General features: G+C 43.0%; 1 protein-coding gene across 1 annotated transcript in view; it reads right to left on the bottom strand.

The window, feature by feature from the left end:
• KSR2 (kinase suppressor of ras 2) overlaps positions 1-21308 on the bottom strand; it is a 2099185-nt gene that overhangs the window by 799338 nt on the left and 1278539 nt on the right. Inside the window, exon 14 of the mRNA XM_069212691.1 lies at positions 16457-16821. Within this exon, the coding sequence (XP_069068792.1) occupies positions 16457-16821 (365 nt within the window). The remainder of the gene's footprint in view (positions 1-16456; positions 16822-21308) is intronic.

Below are 21308 nucleotides of genomic sequence, written 5' to 3'. Positions count from 1 at the left end.
CCAGATAGATGATACAAGTAACATTACACCTGCAGCACTACTAGGACTGCTAGGACTACTGCCTTTGTCAATGGTTGTCAGAATTGCTCTCTGGACTGTTGTGTCTCCTCCTACATTGGGCCCCTGCTTTAGGTGTTCTCTGGTCCGCAATCTCGGCTCCTCTCAGGACGCTGCCTAACTACAGTTGCCTTGTCCTCCATCTGCCCCACGTGTCAACCCACAGCTCTTTTGGGGGCTACAGGGAGAGAAGTCAGGCCGCTTGCTACCCGCGGGGTCTTCTTAGGTTTACAGGATGAACGAGGGTGAGTGGCCGATGTGGAGTTATTCACAGCTTGTCCGTCTCGGCCACCACCTTCATAAACATAACTTCCTTTAACCATGATGTAGAACCACTGTTAAGTAAAAAAGCAAGAAACTATGGTATGCGGACTTGTGGAAACTCATCTACTCAACCCTATAACAATTTTCTAATCGCAAGATCATGAACCAAATGAGCCCCTCATGAATGTAAAGTCAAAAACCTCAGCAGCTCAACAAAACCAGGATATGCAACAGCTTTGTTTTCAGCATCTAGCGTTGATAGACACCTTCCTTCGCCTGTGGTTTATGTGACTCTCTCCACCAGTTTATCACACCTCAAAGATTCTCTTCAAAAAACGTTCTAAGTTCTCTGTACTGGTGAACTTTGGGTTTCATTCAAAATAATGAAGTATAAAGGCAACTTTTTTATCAAGGCAAATCTTTAACCTGGAATTTACTGCAGGAGCATGTGAAACAGTCTAACATTTACCCTTGTCCCCCTAAAGAGTCCTCTAGTAACTTTGAATAAACATCCTGATTTTTCAACAAAGCCCAATTAAAAATCATGTTTTCCTTCTTATTAGTTGCCCATACTGCCTTTGATTCAGAAGGTTACATTTCTTTTTTCCATGTATACATTTTCAATTTTCTTCAGGTGTTTATAATAGTTAATTAATAATTGTTTCCGTTTTCCTAGACTTATTTTGTTCTTACATGTTTTATTCGTGTATCTATACTGCATATTTCAGTAAAACACTCAAAATAAGTCCTGAACACAGTCCATAGCATCCAAGGGTGAGATAAAGATACTTGACAGATTTTTTGGTGCCCGCTGCAAAGAGAATACCCATGGCATGTATTAAGGTTTTTGAACACGAATGACCTCCAGCTCTTCAAATAGAGTTTTTGTCATGTCCTCATAGGACGCCTGTATTTTTAAAAAGACCGCTTTCTGGGGGCTAATGTGAACTTTGGTTACTGATTTTCAGACTGGAGGATGGCAGACCGAGGGGAGAACCTGGATATGCTAGGGTAGCTGATATGTTTTAAGAGCACAGGAATGTTCTGGAAAGTCTGGTTGAGCAGTTATGAAACCTAGCTGGTGCCGCAATGTTGTCTGAAAAAGAGAAGTGAAATAATGGAAGAATAATTGGGGTATAGGTTAACCAATGTTTATTCAGCAGTCTCCTATCTCTTCACTGACTAGCTAGAATCTTCACCAACATTGGAAACAGTCAGAATGTGCTACCTTAAGGTGGGCGGTGCGCGGTTGGGGGAGAGGGGGAGCTGCACCAACAATAAAGGTAATCAAGGGTAAAGAGGAAGAGGAAAATGAGATTACAACTGTAAGGTGTGCCAAATGTAGTTTTGGTAATGCAGATGTGGTTTTTAGGTGGTGTACCTGTTGCATGAACTGTGACATCCCTGTGTAATTCTAATGCAATCGGGCAGTTGTGATGTTACATCTGCATAACTAAATCCTAGATTTACAGTTGAAATACACTGGAGAGGATTTATTTTTCACAATATGGACACTAAATTCACTGTTGTATAAGGTCAAATAGTTTACTATCATCTGCACTAATGTATACACCAAGAACTGTCAGCAATCGGTATTACCAAGCAGAGGGTCTGGCAGAAATCTGCATTAGAATTGTCCTGCAGAAACTGCTATCCACTCAAGAACAACTTTCCGCCCCACACTCTCCTTATTCTTCAACCAGCACTACCTAACTCATTTCCTCCTCTTCTTCCTTACTCCCCGTGCTCTACCCTAGTCAAACCAAAGCTCACCCCTCTTGTTCAGCTCTATAGCCAAGTTTGGGTTATACACATTTCAATACACATATGTACCTGATGGCTTTTAGAAACTCTACAGCATGCCAGTGTGCGCAGAAGCCAGCCAATCTCCCATCAAAACTCTGCTGCATCGAATGCGTAAGAGAAGTCTTAAAGATATGATGAGGACAGATTCTAGGGCCAATTACTGTAAAAATCACTTTGTTGTGGGGTCCTCCTTCAGAAAAGTATAGTTCTCCGCGATTTAAACTGTAATTTCACTGACTACATAATGGCAACCTCTCCATTCGTCTGGGTCAAATAACATTTGGAGTATAGTGACAGTTTTCTCTCCTTCGCCTCTCACGCGGTCCCTTTAAGCAGCCCTTGCAGCTCTGGGGAGTTGAATCTGCCTCTCTTCCCTGCTAACATCTAATTAAGATAAATGCAAACTGCGCAGGGTGCTCATTAGGTGAGAAGTATCTATTATCACATCTAGTGGATTTTCTCCTTGGGATTGACCCTTCAATGTAATATCATTTATATGATGCTGTTTTGCACTGATAGTCCGCACATTCAAAGCCGCAGCACTGCCAGAATGTTTGTGGTTTCAATCAGCCGCCTGGAGTTTGCATCATCATTGCACAGTGGTGTAGTCTTACACACTACATGGTAATCAGCACTGGAGTTCATCACAAAGCAGAACGCCTCCTCAACAATTTCGTAGGCATCCAGCTGTTATTTTCACAGAATCAGAGTGAATATTTCAAGAACCTCGTTCACTACGTGGCCAGTCACCTCATTATTAATCAGGTGGAAATCGGCTTTGCACGTCTTTATGCACAGTACAGAATGCTGTATTGGACACAAGAACTCAGTTCCAGCATTTTACTGTGTAATATGGCAGCATTGAGATCCATATCACGTAAAACATAACACGGAACATAACTCACAGCTCAACAAAAGAGGCAAATGTAGTATGGAAAATCAGTGGGAGCATGCATCAGTGTGCAAGACCGCTTCTGTTCTGCGTGATGGAAGGAAACTGCACAAGAAGAGTACACCCTGTCAGAAATTGACATTCTAATCTAACCAGCAGCTTCTCTCAGCAAAAGGACAAGCATACCATGTTTTGTGAATCAGTAATTGTGACAAGACCTTATCTGTGTCAATGAAGTGGAGGTTTACTGGCCTACGCTTGCTTCTAGTGCTAACCCAGATCCTAGCCCTAACATCCCAAGTGTGTGTTATACATGGGTGGTAGATTCACTGTGTATATGAGTGAACCAGTGTAATTAATTCCTGTAAATTCCATTTTAGAGGACTTTAAGTCAGTTTCTATGCACAAGATGGAGATGATGTTGTTTCACAGACACTAAGTGTAAGTGCATTGCTGACATTCCTGAAGATGGAGGGAAAGACCCAGACACTGAAGTTAGAAAATTGATGACAAGACTCATTTAGAAATTTAATTAGGTTTGGAGCGGGGATTCCATTTCAGGATTGCTTAGAAAGTAGGTGAACACCAGATCCCAAACCTTTCCACGAAACAAACTCACCATGAGTATGGCTGGAGGTTTACTACTATCCAAGACAGCCTTACTTCAACCTGTTGCAGGGATATGGAAAAGTCATTTCTGCATGGGAAACATTTTCGCCATTTATAAATAGTGTCCTTATTCATGAGTAAATCACCACTTGAATACCCTTTATCAAAAACGTTTCGCATATATATACTCAAACTTGTTACACCTATGTATATCTAAATGCTTTCACATGTGAGAAAAATCAAAATTCACAAAACAGCTCCAGAACTGCGCCACAGTTTCCTTGTGCTCATAACATCAGGTGTATTCCAAATAAAAGTTGGAAATGCACTACAACCATAAGCATAAGCTCACCAGAGTAAATGTTCTACTTTCTTTTTGGATTAGGCCCATTCTGCAGTAGGTCATGATAACAATACATCGCTTTTACACTTCAATATACTGTATGTATCACAAAAAATATTTGAATAGTATTCACAATGAGGGAAAGTGGTTGCTTACAACGCAGCTATAGCGAAGTTCATGTTTCCATAAAGTCAAAGATTAACCATAATTAACTTCGTCGTGGGTTCAGGGGCAATGATATGTTTTGGCAGTGTCCATGTAGTGTTTCCCATGTCTGTTAATCATTCATGGCACAAGCGATCTCCAATTTAGCAACAAATTACTCCTTTAGATCATCCCTCCTCACCCCTCTACAATACTATATGGCAAGGATAAACAAGGCAATTATTATGCCGAGGTCAAATCTACGGACTCTAAATATTTTGATGTAAAGAGCCCTTTTATATATAAAACTATGCCTCACATCCTTTCATCCTGACGAGAAGTTTTGACTTATTTAATTTTATTAAGGTAATTGGTGATTTAAAGGAAATGCCAAAACAACTAATGGCTCTTTCTTTGTCACCCCTTCCATTTTCTGTTTTTGGAAGGGGGTTATGGGTGTGGAAGAGCAGAACAAAAACACGCATCACTTTTATGTTTTAAAAAGAAGGGAAATAGTAAGATGTAGGGGTTTATTTAAGGAATGGCAGACTGTACTCCAAGGCATATGTTCCGCTGCCAAGGAACCTACAGCCTGCCATATTCAGAGATCTCCGCTTACATGACAGTGATGTCTTTGCCAATGAGTCAGCTCCTCTGAAGGCACTCCAGGTTTGCTGAATGCTATTATGTTTCATGCGGCTGCTTAGCAAACGTTTTTGTTTTTGAAATACAAATTCCCATTAGGAGTTTGTGTTTGAAAAACAAAAACTAAAGGCCCTGACATGCTTGGACTTTTCTCCCATGGTTTGGGATTATTTTCATTTTTAGGGGCGAGCGCGCGCAAGCGCTCTGAACCATGTTTAAATCTCTATGTGGGCTTCTAACTATGCCCATGTCACGCCCTTCACTTTATTTAGTTCGTGGGCTTGCCTTTTAAAAATAGATTGATTCTATTTGTGAAAGGCATGCATATGTCCTGCCTTTTCTGGTGTTTATCCCTCCTCGAGCGCACCGGTAAACTACTGAAAACATATGAGGCTCCTTTATCTTCAATTGGTTTCTGGACTACTTTATCTTTTAATTCCTGCACAGCGCGATCTCGCTGGGCAGATGTCGAGCACTTGCATGACATCAACCATGTTACATGGATAATTGCACTTTTGCCGGTAACATGGATAATTGCACTTTTGGCAATAAGTTTCCCTGCGAGCAAACTTCTGTTTCCTTTTCTGTGTCTCCTTCACGCTCATGGCGACCATCAGCTCGCATATGTGAAACTTTTTAGTTTTCATTATTAGTTTATGTGGAAAGAAAAGTCCAGTTTGGAGTTTATAACGCTAATAGTTCTAACGTGAGCAAACGCGAGACCAGGTTTTTCCTTGAGGAGCCAAACAGGAAGTACGTCAGAACATTCATCCCGGTCTGAGGTAATAATGTCTACAGAGCTGGCCAATTTCACCAGCAGAGCCAGCGGGGACTCGCCAGTGGAACCAGGGCAGTCTGCCCAATTTTAACAGAGTGGGCAGACTGACAGTTTGTTTGACAGGTTACTCTCTTTGTGGTAGAGAACCATATCCACCAAACTACAAATAACCTCCAGAGCTCCCCCCAATATATCTGTTCATACGTTCCAGCTGTCTATGTTTTCATCAAGGCAATCATGACATTCAGGCTCTATTGGTAATGTGCATGTGTGCTAGGGCAGGTAGCATGGTAACTACCTACAGGTTCCCTGATGTTGCTGCAATTCTATATCTTTTCATTGCAAACATACATGTACACACACACACACATTGTGCAGTTCATAAATTTGCTCACTAGCTATTTTCCAGCACTGAAGCATGTAACCTGAAAGTTGTTACAAAGAGATCACTTCAGCAGAAACTAAAACTTGTGAACGTTCTACTTATGCTGGGAACCGGTAAAGTACAGGTGACACAGTTTGCAGCAGATGACAGTTTACGTAGCATGTGACTACATGACAATCTTCTGCTGGCTATCATCAGGCTCTTCCTATACAACCTACAATGACCTACTGGATTTGAAGAGCTTCAAGAATGTTGGTTACTCTTCAAAATATAACAATTTATGATTCAGACACCCCTAACTGCTAAAGGTTCTTTCCCAATTCCAGTCTTGCATGGAAGTAGCTAGGAAATCTCAGACCCCACCACCAAAAGTCACTTCCCCCCAGGTAACAAAGGATATCCACTACCACTCTCAGCTAGAGAAGAGGCCTTGCTACTGGGATTTGCTGGATTTCTTAATATAAATATTGCAGCTATTTTGTTGTGCATTTACCTATATTGTGCTTATACAACTTGTTTCTAGAAAAGTGTTTCCCAAACATTTTAAAATCACGACCCACTTTTTAGTAAGAGAAACTGCGCAGATCACGGAGTCGGTTGCAGGCGGCGTCACTGGATTCAGCAGCGGTGTGGGTCCGAAGTTGTCCGAAGTCGATTTCCTTGGATTTCCACCAACTTTCCTTTCAAGGGCCCAGGGACTGGATAGGGCACCACTTGTCAGAGCAGGAGTCTCTCCAGAGACTCCAGGTGCTGGCAGAGAGAAGTCTTTGCTGTCCCTGAGACTTCAAACAACAGGAGGCAAGCTCTAGATCAAGCCCTTGGAGATTTCTTCACAAGATGGAAGGCACACAAAGTCCAGTCTTTGCCCTCTTACTCTGGCAGAAGCAGCAACTGCAGGATAGCTCCACAAAGCACAGTCACAGGCAGGGCAGCACGTCTCCTCAGCTATTCAGCTCTTCTCCAGGCAGAGGTTCCTCTTGTTTCCAGAAGTGTTCTAAAGTCTGTGGTTTTGGGTGCCCTTCTTATACCCAATTTCTCCTTTGAAGTAGGCCTACTTCAAAGTAAAGTCTCTTTTGAATGTGAAATCTTGCCTTGCCCAGGCCAGGCACCAGACACTCACCAGGGGGTCGGAGACTGCACTGTGTGAGGACAGGCACAGCCCTTTCAGGTGTAAGTGACCACTCCTCCCCTCACTCCTAGCACAGATGGCTCATCAGGAAATGCAGACTACACCCCAGCTCGCTTTGTGTCACTGTCTAGTGTGAGGTGCAACCAGCCCAACTGTCAAACTGACCCAGACAGGGAATCCACAAACAGGCAGAGTCACAGAAATGGTATAAGCAAGAAAATGCTCACTTTCTAAAAGTGGCATTTTCAAACACACAATCTTAAAATCAACTTTACTAAAAGATGTATTTTTAAATTGTGAGCTCCCAAACTCCACATGTACATCCGCTCCCAAAGGGAATCTACACTTTAATCAGATGCAAAGGTAGCCCCCATGTTAACCTATTAGAGGGACAGGCCTTGCAACAGTGAAAAGCAAATTTAGCAATATTTCACTGTCAGGACATATAAAACACATTACTATATGTCCTACCTTAACCATACACTACACCCTGCCCTTGGGGCTACCTTGGGCCTACTTTAGGGGTGCCTTACATGTAAGAAAAGGGAAGGTTTGGGCCTGGCAAGTGGGTACACTTGGCAAATCGAATTTACAGTTAAAACTGCACACACAGACACTGCAGTGGCAGGTCTGAGATATGATTACAAATCTACTCATGTGGGTGGCACAACCAGTGCTGCAGGCCCACTAGTAGCATTTGATTTACAGGCCCTGGCACCTCTAGTGCACTTTACTAGGGACTTATTAGTAAATCAAATATGCCAATCATGGATAAACCAATCACATACAATTTACACAGAGGGCCTATGCACTTTAGCACTGGTTAGCAGTGGTAAAATGCTCAGAGTTCAAAAGCCAACAGCAACAGGTCAGAAAAAAATAGAAGGCAGGAGATAAAAAGATTGGAGATGACCATGCATAAGCAAAAAAGTCAAACAGTAGTGCATTGTCATTTACAGACAGCATATTTTTCCACTGAAACGGTCACTGAATTTGCACAGGAATACAGTTTTACTCATAAAACTATACTGCACACAAACCATAATGTGTGGAATTGGGGTTCCAGTGAATATTTATTATTGGTGGATCACTGAATAAAGTCTCTTCAGCTGTTCTGGTCTAATTACAATCTTTGTTTCCATCACACTTCCGAATTACAAAAATTTGCTTCTTCTTGCTTTCCTAACTGATGAATGTGCACAGTTCATTTACAGAGGTGCACCTGACATTGAAACTCTGTCTTTAAAGCCCTGCATATATAACAAGATCATTACAGAATTTAAAGGCATATTTATTTATTGCTTGGATTCTCACGATCCACCCACCAGTTTGGGATACACTGTTCTAGAAAGATGTCTTAGTATAAGCTTGATTTATGATATAAATTATAAACTTTGCAAGGCTGTTTGATTGGACATATTAAACACATTATACTAGTTTAGTCCAAGAAATACAACTATGGGCAAGCACTGTTGTTTCCTATAAAAAGGAGAAGAAGGCTTATTTAGTGACGCTCTGGATGGAAAACATTGTCTGAAATCTATACTTCCACACAAGGGTAAATTGTGTAATCCTGGGAAAGTAGCTTTTCGCCACTGTGCCTGATTGTCCTTCACTGTAAAATTTGGGAGTGAATAAAATGACAGTTTAGTCTTGTATATAGTTTAACAGAGAACCAAATTACACTGTATATTAATTGCACTATCGATCAATTTTATAATACGCACCACAAATTTAACTGTTCCATTCATAATGTATGGCAAAGTTGTCCAGACAGTCTTTTTTAAAAGTGTCTACATTTTTGTGTTTGAAAACTATGAATTTTAATAACTCACTGTAGGAAAGTCCTTTTTTTTTGCCTGATCACCCCACTCTTTCTGGATAGGTACTGGTGGTTACTGACTCTTGGCTGTGCCCTGGGTACTGCTTACCAGTCCCAGGGCCAGTGCTCTGTGTAAAATGGTTATGCAAATTAGGCTAATTATAATTGGCTAAGTTAACCTACCTATAAGTCCCTAGTATATGGTAGGGCATGTAGGTTTAGGGACCACAGCATAGGTGGTGCACACCTAGGTGCATTGCTGAGGTGCCCAGTGTCATTTTAAAAGCAAGCCTGCCTTGCTGGCTGCTTTTAAATTAAAGTTATATGCAAATTCGACTTTGGAATTAAAGGTACTTCCAAAGTCTTAAACTACCTTATTTTTACATATCAGTCACCCCTAAGGTGTGCCCTATGTGCCCCTAGGGCTGGGTGCCATGTAACTATAAGCAGGGACTTTATAAAAATAGATTTATAAGCCCTGGTGAGGTAAAAACAGCCAAATTCGTTTTTCCCTCATGGAAGTAAATGGCCTTCATAGGCTAGAATGGGCAGACTTTATTTTAAATTTTAAAGTCTCCTTAAATGTTACATACCAAGAATTTGTATCAAATTGATTGTTGTAATAAGTTGGATTTAATATAACTTGTCCAGGTAAAAAGTTTAGACTTTACCTAAAAAGTTGCCAATTTCAGCTCTGCATTGTTTTTGCTGCTGTGCTCTGATTGGCCAGCTTGCAGCAGCTTCTGCCAGGCTACTTTAATGAGGTGTGAAGTGGCCTGGCTTCACACAAAGGAATGTGCTTGGGGGAGAGAATCTCCCCTCAGCAGATGGTGAGGCAGGAAGGGGGAGGGCTGCCAAACTGGTCTTCAAAGGCAGAGAAGGACATCTGGAGCACCCAGCAACACCCCCACATCCTGCAACCCCAGACAGCTAGGTGCCCCCTTGATTAGATTAGGAGAGGGCAGGAGAGGGGTGTGTTTATGATTTTTAGCCACACCAGTGGGTGGGCTCAGCCAGATCTCTCCTCCAAAAATCAGATTCATCCATTTTGGATTTTTAGAGACTGTTGCCTTCTGGGATGGATTTTTGCCACACTTCCCAGGAAGTGGTCATCACAGGGGGACGACCCTGTTCCTGATTGGAGAACCAGGGCCCCCCTGCTTTTCACCCAGGAGCAAGGATAAAACTGGCAGACCTGCACCCACGCCTCAGATCCCCACCAAATTTCAAGAAGAAGGAACTACCCTGCTGGACCCTTGGCCTGCACCTGGACCCTGCACTCAGAAAGACTGCACCAGCTGCACACTTGGGCTTCACCACAAGAAGGACTTTGCCTGGCTTCCACTGGTTCAAGGAGGGACTCCCTGTTTGCTACAGGTGAAAAATTGCTATCCAGAGTCCCCTGCACCAACTCCTGAAAAAGTGACCAGCTGACCACTGTCCAGTGGCCAAAAAGGAGTTTGCGCCAGGTGCATTCTGGGAGTTGAAGTCCGCACTTCCCAAGGACCATCACAGAACTTCTGGACCCTTGGGGTGAGCTGTGGACCCCAAAAGAACCTTAAAAGAACATCTGGGTGAAGCCCCAGAAGTTTGGAAAAGATTGGAGAATTTTTGAAAAAAAGCTCCATAAAGTGACCGACCCGACGCGGAAATTCTAGCCGGCTTGCCTCAACCGCGACCCGGCCTGACTTCGTGGTTCGTCCCGGTAAAGAAAAACATCCAAAAAAGAGACTAAGTCCGAACGTAAAAAGTTGACCGGGACCTTCCAGCCATCGTATCCGAGAAGGGCTCCACGGACGTCGGATCAAGATCCAGGTTTACCCCGGTCGAAGGATTTTCATCTCGAAAAAAACGACTAAGTCCGAAGGTAAAAATCACCACCGAGGAAACCGACTTCGCGTATCCGGACAAGGGCTCCAGGAGGTCGGATCCAACTGGCAGGTTCGTCCCGGGGAAGAAAAACATCAAAAAAGAGACTAAGTCAGAAGGTAACTTTTTAACCGAGGCCTCCCGCGACTTGTAGCCGAGCAGGGCCCCGGTCCTGGTGCAACCAGATGACCCGATTGGCGCTTTTTGTTTCTAAGCGCTAGAAAATAATAATACTTTAAAAATTCATATCTCCGGTTCCCCTGAACCGATTTTAATCGTTTTTGTGTCATTTCAAAGATAAAAATATAAGCTATTTTTATAAATTGGTTTTGGATTTTTAAACTGTTTCCTGTGTTTTATTTAATTACTGTTTTGTGATATTTGAATGCTTTACACTTTGTCTCCAAAATTAAGCCTTGACGCTCGATGCCAAGCTACCAAGGGTAGAGCTGGGATTAATTTATTGAGACCTAACTGTACTTATGTGGAGGTTTGTGGCTTGTTGCTAGGTGTAGGTACCTACTTGCCCTACCAATAACCCATTTTCCAACACTCACTTAATGCAATCATTTATTGTAAGTCTTTAAGCAAAAAACCCACATATCCTAAAATAATTAAACATTTCTTTTTTAAGTTTAAGCAGCCTTTGTATTTTAGGCAAAAGGCCGGAATATAGTTGCATGATTATCAGCTTGCAAAAGTACTGAGGGCTTGATGTATACTTTGGAAGACTGTTCACTCCATCATAAATGTGGCGGATATGTTTGTTGCTGTATCACAAGCGCATTACATGTAATTCACGGATGGGATATCCGACACATTTCTGATGGTAAATTCTCGTCTGCCAAACTCTAAATCAGGGCTTGTGTCTTAAATCTAGTTTACACATAGACTGCCACATTCAAGTCAATAATATAATAATAGAAAATCTTAACCATTCCCACCCAATCTTAAGCAAAGACTGCTACCGTGCTACGCACAGCAGTATTGTCTGAAAAGGTATGTGTAACTTGTTGGTGGCTTAATTTCTCTTTGTCACAAGATGTCTCTCACCCAGTGAGCTCTCACTGTGCTGGGCAATATTGTTTTCTACTGTGTGCTGTTATTTAATGTGAATGTATAGAAAAGTACCAATGAGAACTAAGCGGAAACAGGTTGTATCATATAACAAATCAAATGTTCATTTTAGACAACTACGAAATGAAAATATAAAAACATTGTTTGGTCCAATTCGTTTTCTGGGTGGTTCAACCCCCCTACACCCCTCCCCCAACCAAACCAAAAACAAAACCCTGAGGAAAGTAACATCTGCGCATGAGTCTGTAGAGGTGTTCGTGGAAGTGTTGGGTCTAGACAAATCAAGTGTGACAAAGTGCAACACCTGAAATACAGTCTGAGTTTACATTTTAGAATTGTACTATTTATTCTGTTAGAATAACCATAAAAATGCACACATACACAATGTATAAAACAATAGTAATAGCATCCACCTCCCAATCAGTGGATGCCATGACTGACATTTGTCCCCTCCCAGTTTGCGTAAGCGCTACATGTATGTTCTTGGTTACTCAGAGATTCTTTTGGCATATCATGGAAAACATAGCAGTCAGGATTCTCTATGCATTATAGTACTAGAACATGACATTTGTACATACTCAATACATATAATTCCACCCATCTATTTTATAATAATATCATATTTGAAGCAAGCAGTAGCATTGAATAAATTCAGTACTCTGGTATCCATGACAGTGCTTGTACATACAGTATCCACATTTCTGTAATAGTTCACAGCAGCATGATTTTGTAGTAAACATTTTAAATTTAATATAAAGTGCAAAGTTAACAGGAATCCAAGAATATTGACGCATTCAATAAATATTCAGTTTTAAAATGCTAGACAATCCACTCATTACATAGGGCCTGATTACAACTTTGGAGGACGGTGTTAATCCATCCCAAATGTGACGGATATACCACCTACCATATTACGAGTCCATTATATCCTATGGAACTCGTAATGCGGTAGGTGGTGTATCCGTCACATTTGGGAGGGATTAACACTGTCCTCCAAAGTTGTAATCAGGTCCATAGTGCTTCTTCAATGTGCAAAACTCCATTTAAGTTTGAAGACTTGGGAATATGCAAGATGTTTGTGTTGGTCTGTGTTTTATGACATGCAATATTTGACCAAACACCAAGAGATTATTTATATGAACTTAAAAAGTAAGAGACAGATACTGTGCCCGAGAGGGTGCTATGAGAGATCCACAGTGTTCTGACGTGCATGTGAAGGTTCTAGGACTGGGTATCAGCCTGCAATCATTTGAAGTGATTATGCAAGACCTAGCAGACAGCTTTTTCATGTATGTGTAAATGTGCAAAGTCTGAGTGACAGCTAAGGTTCAAGACTGAACATGGACTAGGTGGCATTTGGCAGAAGATGCAACCATGAATACAGAACATTGGACAAAGGAGCTAGGCCAGTAGAAAAGAGGAGGTCTGGAGAGAAGATGCTAGGTCCTGGCGTGGCATGAGGTATCGAGTTGTTCACCATCCCGTAATAAAAAAAAATAAAGGATCTTTTTACCCCTTGCTCAGTGGTCACTTTGTAAGGGTTAGAGTAAGAGGCTCATCCATATAGTTTAATGGGCAGGGGCAGAGAGCGTCGACTCATTTATGACATTGTGCAGGTGCTGAAAGACAACAGAAGGTTGAGTCAAGTAGGTTTTGTCTGGAAGGCAGCACACACAATCAAGAAAAAGCCACAGAAAACCCACCTGGCCACATCCCTGAATGTCTATAAGCAGTGCTTAATTTGAGCCACAGGTTGCTGTTGGGGGTTAACCAGCACTTATTTTTTCGGAGCTGGCACTTATTTTCGGAAGTGGCACTTATTTTTCTGAACCAGGGGAAAACACACTGATCAGGAAGACGGAGCATGAGGAAGACAGCAAAACCGTCACAAATGGAGCAAGCAGGGAACTACAGGAATGACATAAGGGGACAGGGAACATCTGGTAGAGGATTAAAGAGGCATGAGATAGATTTAGGACTACTAGCATTGGTATTAGTAGTGTCAACAATTAATTGCACCGACGGCGGGCTTCTGGGCAGTGCTCAGAGATCCGAACCTCTTTCTTTTCCAAATTAAGTACTGCCACTAAGAAAAAAATCCTGTAAAAAGGTCGCAGTTTACATATTGTCTAAGAGACATGCTGAAGCATTATGCATTAAAGTGCCAGATCTGAGAAAAAAGTTGAGGTCATGCATCTTAATGTTCAAGTTCTGAAACGCAACGAGACTTTAATTGTGATCAGATGGGGTGCAATCACTAAACAGAAACGGCCAGGGAATTTCTGTGAAAAGCCAAGTCTTAGATCTTAGGGTCACACGGGGAAAGTTTGGTGTTGAGTGTAACACAAACTGAAGAGTGCTTGAATCAGGCCATCCCACGTCTGGAGCTGTGAAGCAGGCTTGGCAGCATGTAGGATGTGTCAGATACCCAATCAGACACCAAAGCCTAGCAGCAACAAAATACAGTGTTCCAGAGCGGACAGACAGTCAGTGGCTATGCCCGTGGTAAGGTTGGCTTTGATACCATAGGCTGAGGTTGCATTAGAGTGTACAAGATCTAAGACCCAGCTCAAGACTCTGGGGGTCATTCCGAGTTTGGCGGGAGACGGAGGCTGCCCGCCAAACTTGCCAGACTCGGAATGACCCCCTCTGTCTGTGATAACATGGTTCCTGGCAGACATCGTGAGGTGGCAGTACCTCACTAGCAACCAACTATACAATACAACTATGGCCTACATCAAGGTTGCTCTTTTGGTCGGCTACTTCAAGACAGTATTCTACTTCCAACCACAGTTACTTCAAAGGTTTCAATGGAAGGACTATTTATATCTGCAATAATTCTGCCTGGAAAACTTTGTTTCTGGAATTACTGTCAGTGCCGCCTAAGAGCCTTAGAGTATAACCAGGCTGCAGTTCCGATAAGGCGCGGACAGCACCATGGCTCCAGTGATCCTAGATTTGTGCTTTCAGTTCTTTATCTGATAGACTATCGGGCAGACTCAGCATTAATGCTACCGCAAGTGAGAGGCATATCTCTCATATGCAGCTTATAATACACAAAAAGCAATGCTAAACACTTTATTGCATAAATTATGATACATATCTAAAACTTTAGATTAGATGAACTGTCTTTCAATGCGGATGTAAACTTAAAGGTCTTGTCTAACAATTAAGGCCCTAATTACAAGTTGCACAGTACCCGGTAAGGGTGGTGCAAGCTCTACTTATGTAATTTACATTATTGTACAGTAAAAGGGCATCAGGACTGTGTAATAATGAGTTAACACTATGTAATGGAGAATGATTGCATGGAACCTGATACAGCAGTCAAAAACACCCACTGGAATTCACAATTCTGTGGTGTTTAAGGCACGTTTTCCACCAGCTCTGAGTAGGTGGTAAATTCATGCTGTAACCTCTGTGAATGGGGTGAGGGTGAAGGGAGAGGATGTGGCGAGCAGGAGTGGAAAGGGAAATCTATGTACTGTAAGTGAGGAGGACTGTATGCTCCAAATACCACAAAAGGGAGGAAACAGGCTTGCCTGCTGCTGCAGCCAAAGTCTCATGTGAGCTTTTCTGGGCAGAATTACTGTGTGGTAAAATAGACTAGCATAATCTAGTCTAGTGTCTAGTGTTTTCACACCTGGGAAAATCAGGTTAAGAAACAACAGCCCACTCAGAATAAGGCACTGCAACATTCTATAAGGTAATTCAACTCTGCCTGACTCATAATCAGGGCCTAAGTAGAAATGCTGAGCACGGTATTGAGAACTGAAGGGCAAGGCCCTATCAGAACCACCAAGTTACCGTTTTCAGGCAACGTCTCAAACTGTTTCAAATTATTCACACTAAATTACCATGTAGCATAAATCTCAAGTACAAACTAGTAAATCAAATTGGTATTCCGTTTCATAATCCTTTCACAAACTAGCAATGGGATATGCAGAAGTTGTACAATATATCCAACATGAGGATCGCATATTCAGCTCCAAAAAGAGTATCTCTTTGAATAAGTGCTCTCCTGCTTTATGGGATCCCAGAGAAACTCTCTGTGATATATCAAATACACTAGTTTTATACACTGTGGAATGCCCTGAAGTATACATAAGATACAAAGTATGACAAGATCTCTTGCTCCATGGAACCATATATAGATTCTCAAATATTTGCTAAAATACAGTTAATATTAATATTAATTAATAGTATTTTCCCTTCTTATGTGATATTATCATGTTAGAACCCATGAGACTACTTCAAGGTGCATACATGATCAAGGGACTGCTTAACTCAGGCTCCATCTGCCCTGGACAGTCACATCTCCTTTCACCATCCACTCAGACATCTCCGTTCTGCAGGACTCCTACTCGCACACATCCCATGCACACCCGGAACCAGGTCCAAAAGAAGGGTATTCTCTTAGCTCGCTCCTGAAGTGTGAAACGACCTCCCACCTAACATCAGAGACTCCTCCTCTCTTCTTGAATTCTGCATGAAGTTGAAGACCTGGCTTCACAATTAACAAACCGACCACAGGCAAGACTAGGCACATGCACATGCTCAGTGCCAAAATACCCTTATACGTGATAGTGTGATTTACAGATACACATAACTTAACTTTGATCGCTGGAAAACATACCTGGTTATGATTGCTAGGTGTGGAGGGCTCATGCAGGCTCCCATAAACAGCACCACATTCTCATGTCGTGTCTGCCGATAAGCCATCACTTCCCGTTTGAAGGCTTTAAGCTGGTCCTCATTGTCACGCTCAATGTCAATGAGGCGAATGGCCACCTCACCGTGCCAGCGGCCATGGTAGACCAGGCCAAAGCGCCCCTTGCCAATCATTTCACCAATTTCCAACTGCTCAAAGGGGATGTCCCACTCCTGCAGAAAGATGCTGGTCTGGCTGGCTTTTCGGGGAAAGTTTCGGGCTGAGAGGAGGCACATGTTCATCTCCTCAAAGTCATCTTCAGACTCTGCCTCATCATTTCCATCCTCATTCTTATGGAGCCAGACATGTTAAAGAAAAAATACTGCATTATTATATACATTTTGAAGATAAGAGATGTAGATGAAGAAGAAATTGTTTCTCTTTCATATCAATTTAATGCATACAATTGGCTGATTTACAATATGCGACTATGGAAAATAAGGGCAGTCTTTCAAAACTAATTGAAGAAATGTGAAAGATCATAAGTATTTCGTATATTTCTGTAGCAATAGTAAGCATTGGAAATAGCACTGTAAACAAGATGGCCTCATATCATGAAAAGGGCTATCCTCACCTGAAACATGCAAACAATACACATTTTCCAAGAATGTTGTTCTCTTCATTGCACTGGCAGTCAACCCCCCAATGGGCATAGCTTCTGGCCATTGACGATGGGGGCTAACTGTAGACCAGGCTTCTGGCAAGACCCCATACCCAACCTAAAACAGCAGCCAACACTGTCTTTGGCCTTGTATATCAGAGCTTGGCAGCAGGTCTTAGACTTTTCCCAACCTGTCACAAGAGGCTGGTGTTTGGGTCACAAAGGCTTGCCTGTGGGTAAACCCAGTGGCTAACCTGCCATGGATTGGGTTGGGTTGGTACACAGAAGTTGGCCTTTGGCCTGGCCTTATTTATATTTGATTTTACATTTATTTAATTTGAGGATTCTATTTTGGAACTGTAAATCTATGGCAAACATCATGCCTGGGTACTTCGAGCCAAAGGCAAGCTTCTTTTACCCTTGTTGCTGCTTTTATGGGTTTATGATTCAAGATCCTAATCTGCAAAGCTGTGAAAGGCAAAGCATGGGCTAGATAGCTGGCCCTGGATCCAGTGCACTACTAAAGAATTTGTGGATCTCCAACCCCTAAAATGATGGCCAGGGTCCACAGTGCTAAGAGAAGTATCGCAGTACATTTTACGTGTCAAATAATCCTCTAAAGGTACCACAAACCCTCTGGCTCATTTTATTATTTCTTTTTTTTTTTTCTACTTTACCAAAGGTGGGCCTCTTTGATGTTATGCCCACTAGGGTGTACTCAATCCGCCCTTTACACATTTTTTATAAATTTTTGTTTGGACACGGGGACCCTGTTGCACTTACTGAAATGGCCACCACAAGGGAAATTTTTCTCTTGAGTATCTAAAATGGCAAAACACATAGGCCCTTATTATGACAGCGCTGGTAAAAACCGCCTACCGCCGCGCGACAGCTTCCAAAAGACCGTCGCCGCGGCTACCCGCCGTCTGCCATATTATGACTGTAGCTGGAATTCCGCCAGAGGGATGGTGGAATTCCAGCTGTGGTCAAGGCGGAAGATAGCAGTAAGCCAGCAGCAGCGCTACGCCAGTAGTCCGCCGCAGACCCCATCATGACCCATGATACGGCCTGGCGGTCTGCTGCTGGCAGACGTTGCTGCTGGCAGCAGCGCCCGTCCTGTCTCCTGCTGGAGGAGCCCCTGAAATCAGGTAAGTTGGGGGGTGCTCCGACAGGGGAGTGGGGTGTTGTGTGTGGGGGTGTGTGAATGTGGGTGTGCATTGCGTGTGGCATGTGTGTGCATGTGTGGATGTGTGAATGCATGTATTGTGTGTTGTGTGAATGCATGTGTGCTTGTATGTATGTCAGTGTGTTTGGATGTGTGTGTGAATAGATGTATGCATGCATGTGGGTATGAGTGTGCGTGATGGTGCGTGAAGGTGCATGTATGTTGGGGGGTGGGTCTGGGGAGGGAGAGGGGTGGTGGGAAATCTGGGTAGGGGGAGGGAGATGGGACAAAACCCCTATCAGTGACAGGGAAGTCCTTCCCTGTCACTGATAGTGCCTACCACCTTGGTTTTCGTGATGGTAAGGAGGGGGTCATGATCCCGCGGACGGGCTCGTGACGGTAGCCTGGACGAAAACTGAAGTATCCAGCCCGGCGGCTGCTACCGCCATGGCGGACTGAGTGGTACATTGGCAGTTTGGTTTGAGCCAAACCGCCAATGTCATATTGTGGGGAAAAGTACCGCCAGCCTGTTGGCAGTACTTTTCTCCATAATACCGCCGTCCGCCACGGTCGTAATGAGGGCCATATTTTTTCACCCCCCCATTACCATTTATTTTCCTTGAAAGATCTGTATGAAAAGTGGCTTACTGCACCTCAGGTGATGGTGTGAAATGATTGCCAAACCTGGTGGGAATCTGTCCACGAGGTCAAAAGTTATAGGCAAATGAATGTCTTTTCAATGGACAGTATGAGTGAATCCTAACTACATAGAAGCTGCACCGTGGCTGCTCCCATTTGGTAAACAAACTGTATGAATGGGGGACCTACTAGTACAGTAGAAAGAATAGGAAGGGAGCTGAAATTTTAATACAAGGTTTTCTGTTATATGTGTGACTAAATCAGATAGACTCCTATAGGTGAAGGGATAAGAAAGATATCGATTAAGACAAAAATGTTGTATACCTGTTAGAAATTGGGTCTCTAGGTGGCAGAAGTATGCAACCCTGTTCAAGTAGGGACCACAATTCTAGTTCTGGTAAGACAAAGCACAACCTAAATTATTCTGTGCTCAGCCTCTGGTAGCTTGGCACAGAGCAGGCAGGCTTAACTTAGAAGGCAACTTGTGAAGTATGTGTGCAATAACTCATACAGAAACACAGTGAGAACACTATAAAAAGACCCCACACCAGGTTAGAAAAATACAGAATATGTATCAGAATAAAACAAGACCAAAACAACAAACATCCATCCAGTGGAAGTCGAGATATGAATTTTTAAAGATTAAGGGCCACATGTAGGTAGCTTTTTTTTGGTCACAAATGGCCCAATTCATGGAATCGAGCCGTTTGCGACCAAAAAAAGCATTTTTAAATGTACAAAACCCTATTTTGCAATTCGGTAGCCTATTACCAAATTGCAAAATGGGTTTGTGACTCACTATTAGGAAGGGGCCGTGCCAGGGGAGTCCTTTCCAAATAGCGACTAGCAGGGCGATGTAGGATTGCTTTGCGACCAGAAATGTGGTCGCAAAACAATCGCAATTACCACAAATTTCAAATTGTGGGTAACCCATGTGCAAATGGGAAGGGGTCCTTAGAGGACCCCTTCCCCTTTATTATTGGGGGCTCCAATGTTTTTTCAGGGCAGGCAGTGGTTCTCTGAGAAAATGAAAAGGAAACTTTTCAATTTTCTTTGCAATGCATCCAGTTTTCCTTTAAAGAAAAGGGGCTGCATTTAAAAAAAAACACTGTATTGTTTAAAAAGCCGCCACAAACATTGTGGTCTGCTGACCCTAGCAGGCCACCATCCCTGTGAGTGCGGCCATTACCAAATGGGTCACAAATTACGATCTGTCTCATTAATGAGGCAGGTCCCTTGACACCCATTTGAAAGACACTGTTGTACATCAGGTCATATTACTCGCAAACTGCAAGTCTCCAAATCTCACAATTTGCAAGTCACACAATATGATGTTTGTACGTGTAGCCCTAAATGTGAAAACAGTGCTTAGAAGTCACTAACAGTCAAAAGGCTAATTGGAGAAAAAAAATCCAGGCTGACTGCGCTAGACGGTAGGTCAGCTACAAAACCCACGCAGGGCCCACTGCAACAGTACCTTTGTGGAGCAATGCGTTAATATTTTCCATGCAGTCGGGTCACTGCATCGTCTGTGAGCTCCATTGAGGTAAATGCGACTTACCGATGTTAGGCCGCGCACATTTTTGTCGGTGAGCTGCAGAGGCTGTAACTCTGCTGTCGGCTGGAAGCCACTGTGTCATTGTTAGAGATGCAATGCTTTGGTTTTTGTAGAACTCAGCTGCAGAAGACTCTTCTGATGCCCAGAGCTTGGAGGGAGCCCCCCAGGCAAGCATGAGAATCATATAGGGCAGAGTCCAGCAGCACCAGGAGAGTGGTGAGCAGTCTTTGATGTCCCAGAGACTGCAGGAGAACAGGGAGCAAACCAGCTAGCTCTTGGAGATCACTCTGGTGGGAAGGCATAGTCCTTCCAGCAAGGTTTGAGAACAGCAGCTAGCAGGGCAAGACGCAGAAGAGAAGTCCTTCAAGGAAAGCAGTCCAGTTGAGTCCTTTGAGCGGCACAGCAATCCTACCGACAGAGGTTCAGTTTCCAGGTCTAGAAATGTCTGATTTGAAGGGGTCAAAGACCCAGTATTGATGCCCAAATGTGCCTTTGAAGTGGGGAAGACTTAGACTTCAAAGAGTGTTTTGAAGTGTACCAGTTCCCTTTCAGCCCAGTCATGTCTGCCAGGCTATCGGTTGGGGTTATCAGTCCTTTGTGTGGGGTCAAGGCTCTACCCTTTGAAGTGTAAGTGTGAGCCCCCTCCATCCTTCCTGACCAGGAAGTCCCATCAGTATACAGATGAATGCAGATGCAGTTGAGTGTCCTGTGTTTATGGCTGCCTAGATGGAATGCACAAGGAGAGCTGTCACCCAGCACAGACCAGACGTGGACTGAAGACAGGCTGTAAGTCACATTGAGCAGTATGAACAGA

The sequence above is a fragment of the Pleurodeles waltl genome, chromosome 11 (assembly GCF_031143425.1).
Source record: "Pleurodeles waltl isolate 20211129_DDA chromosome 11, aPleWal1.hap1.20221129, whole genome shotgun sequence".
Taxonomy (NCBI): domain Eukaryota; kingdom Metazoa; phylum Chordata; class Amphibia; order Caudata; family Salamandridae; genus Pleurodeles; species Pleurodeles waltl.
The sequence above is the reverse complement of the archived record's forward strand: the minus strand, read 5'-3'. Positions and strand labels throughout refer to the sequence as shown.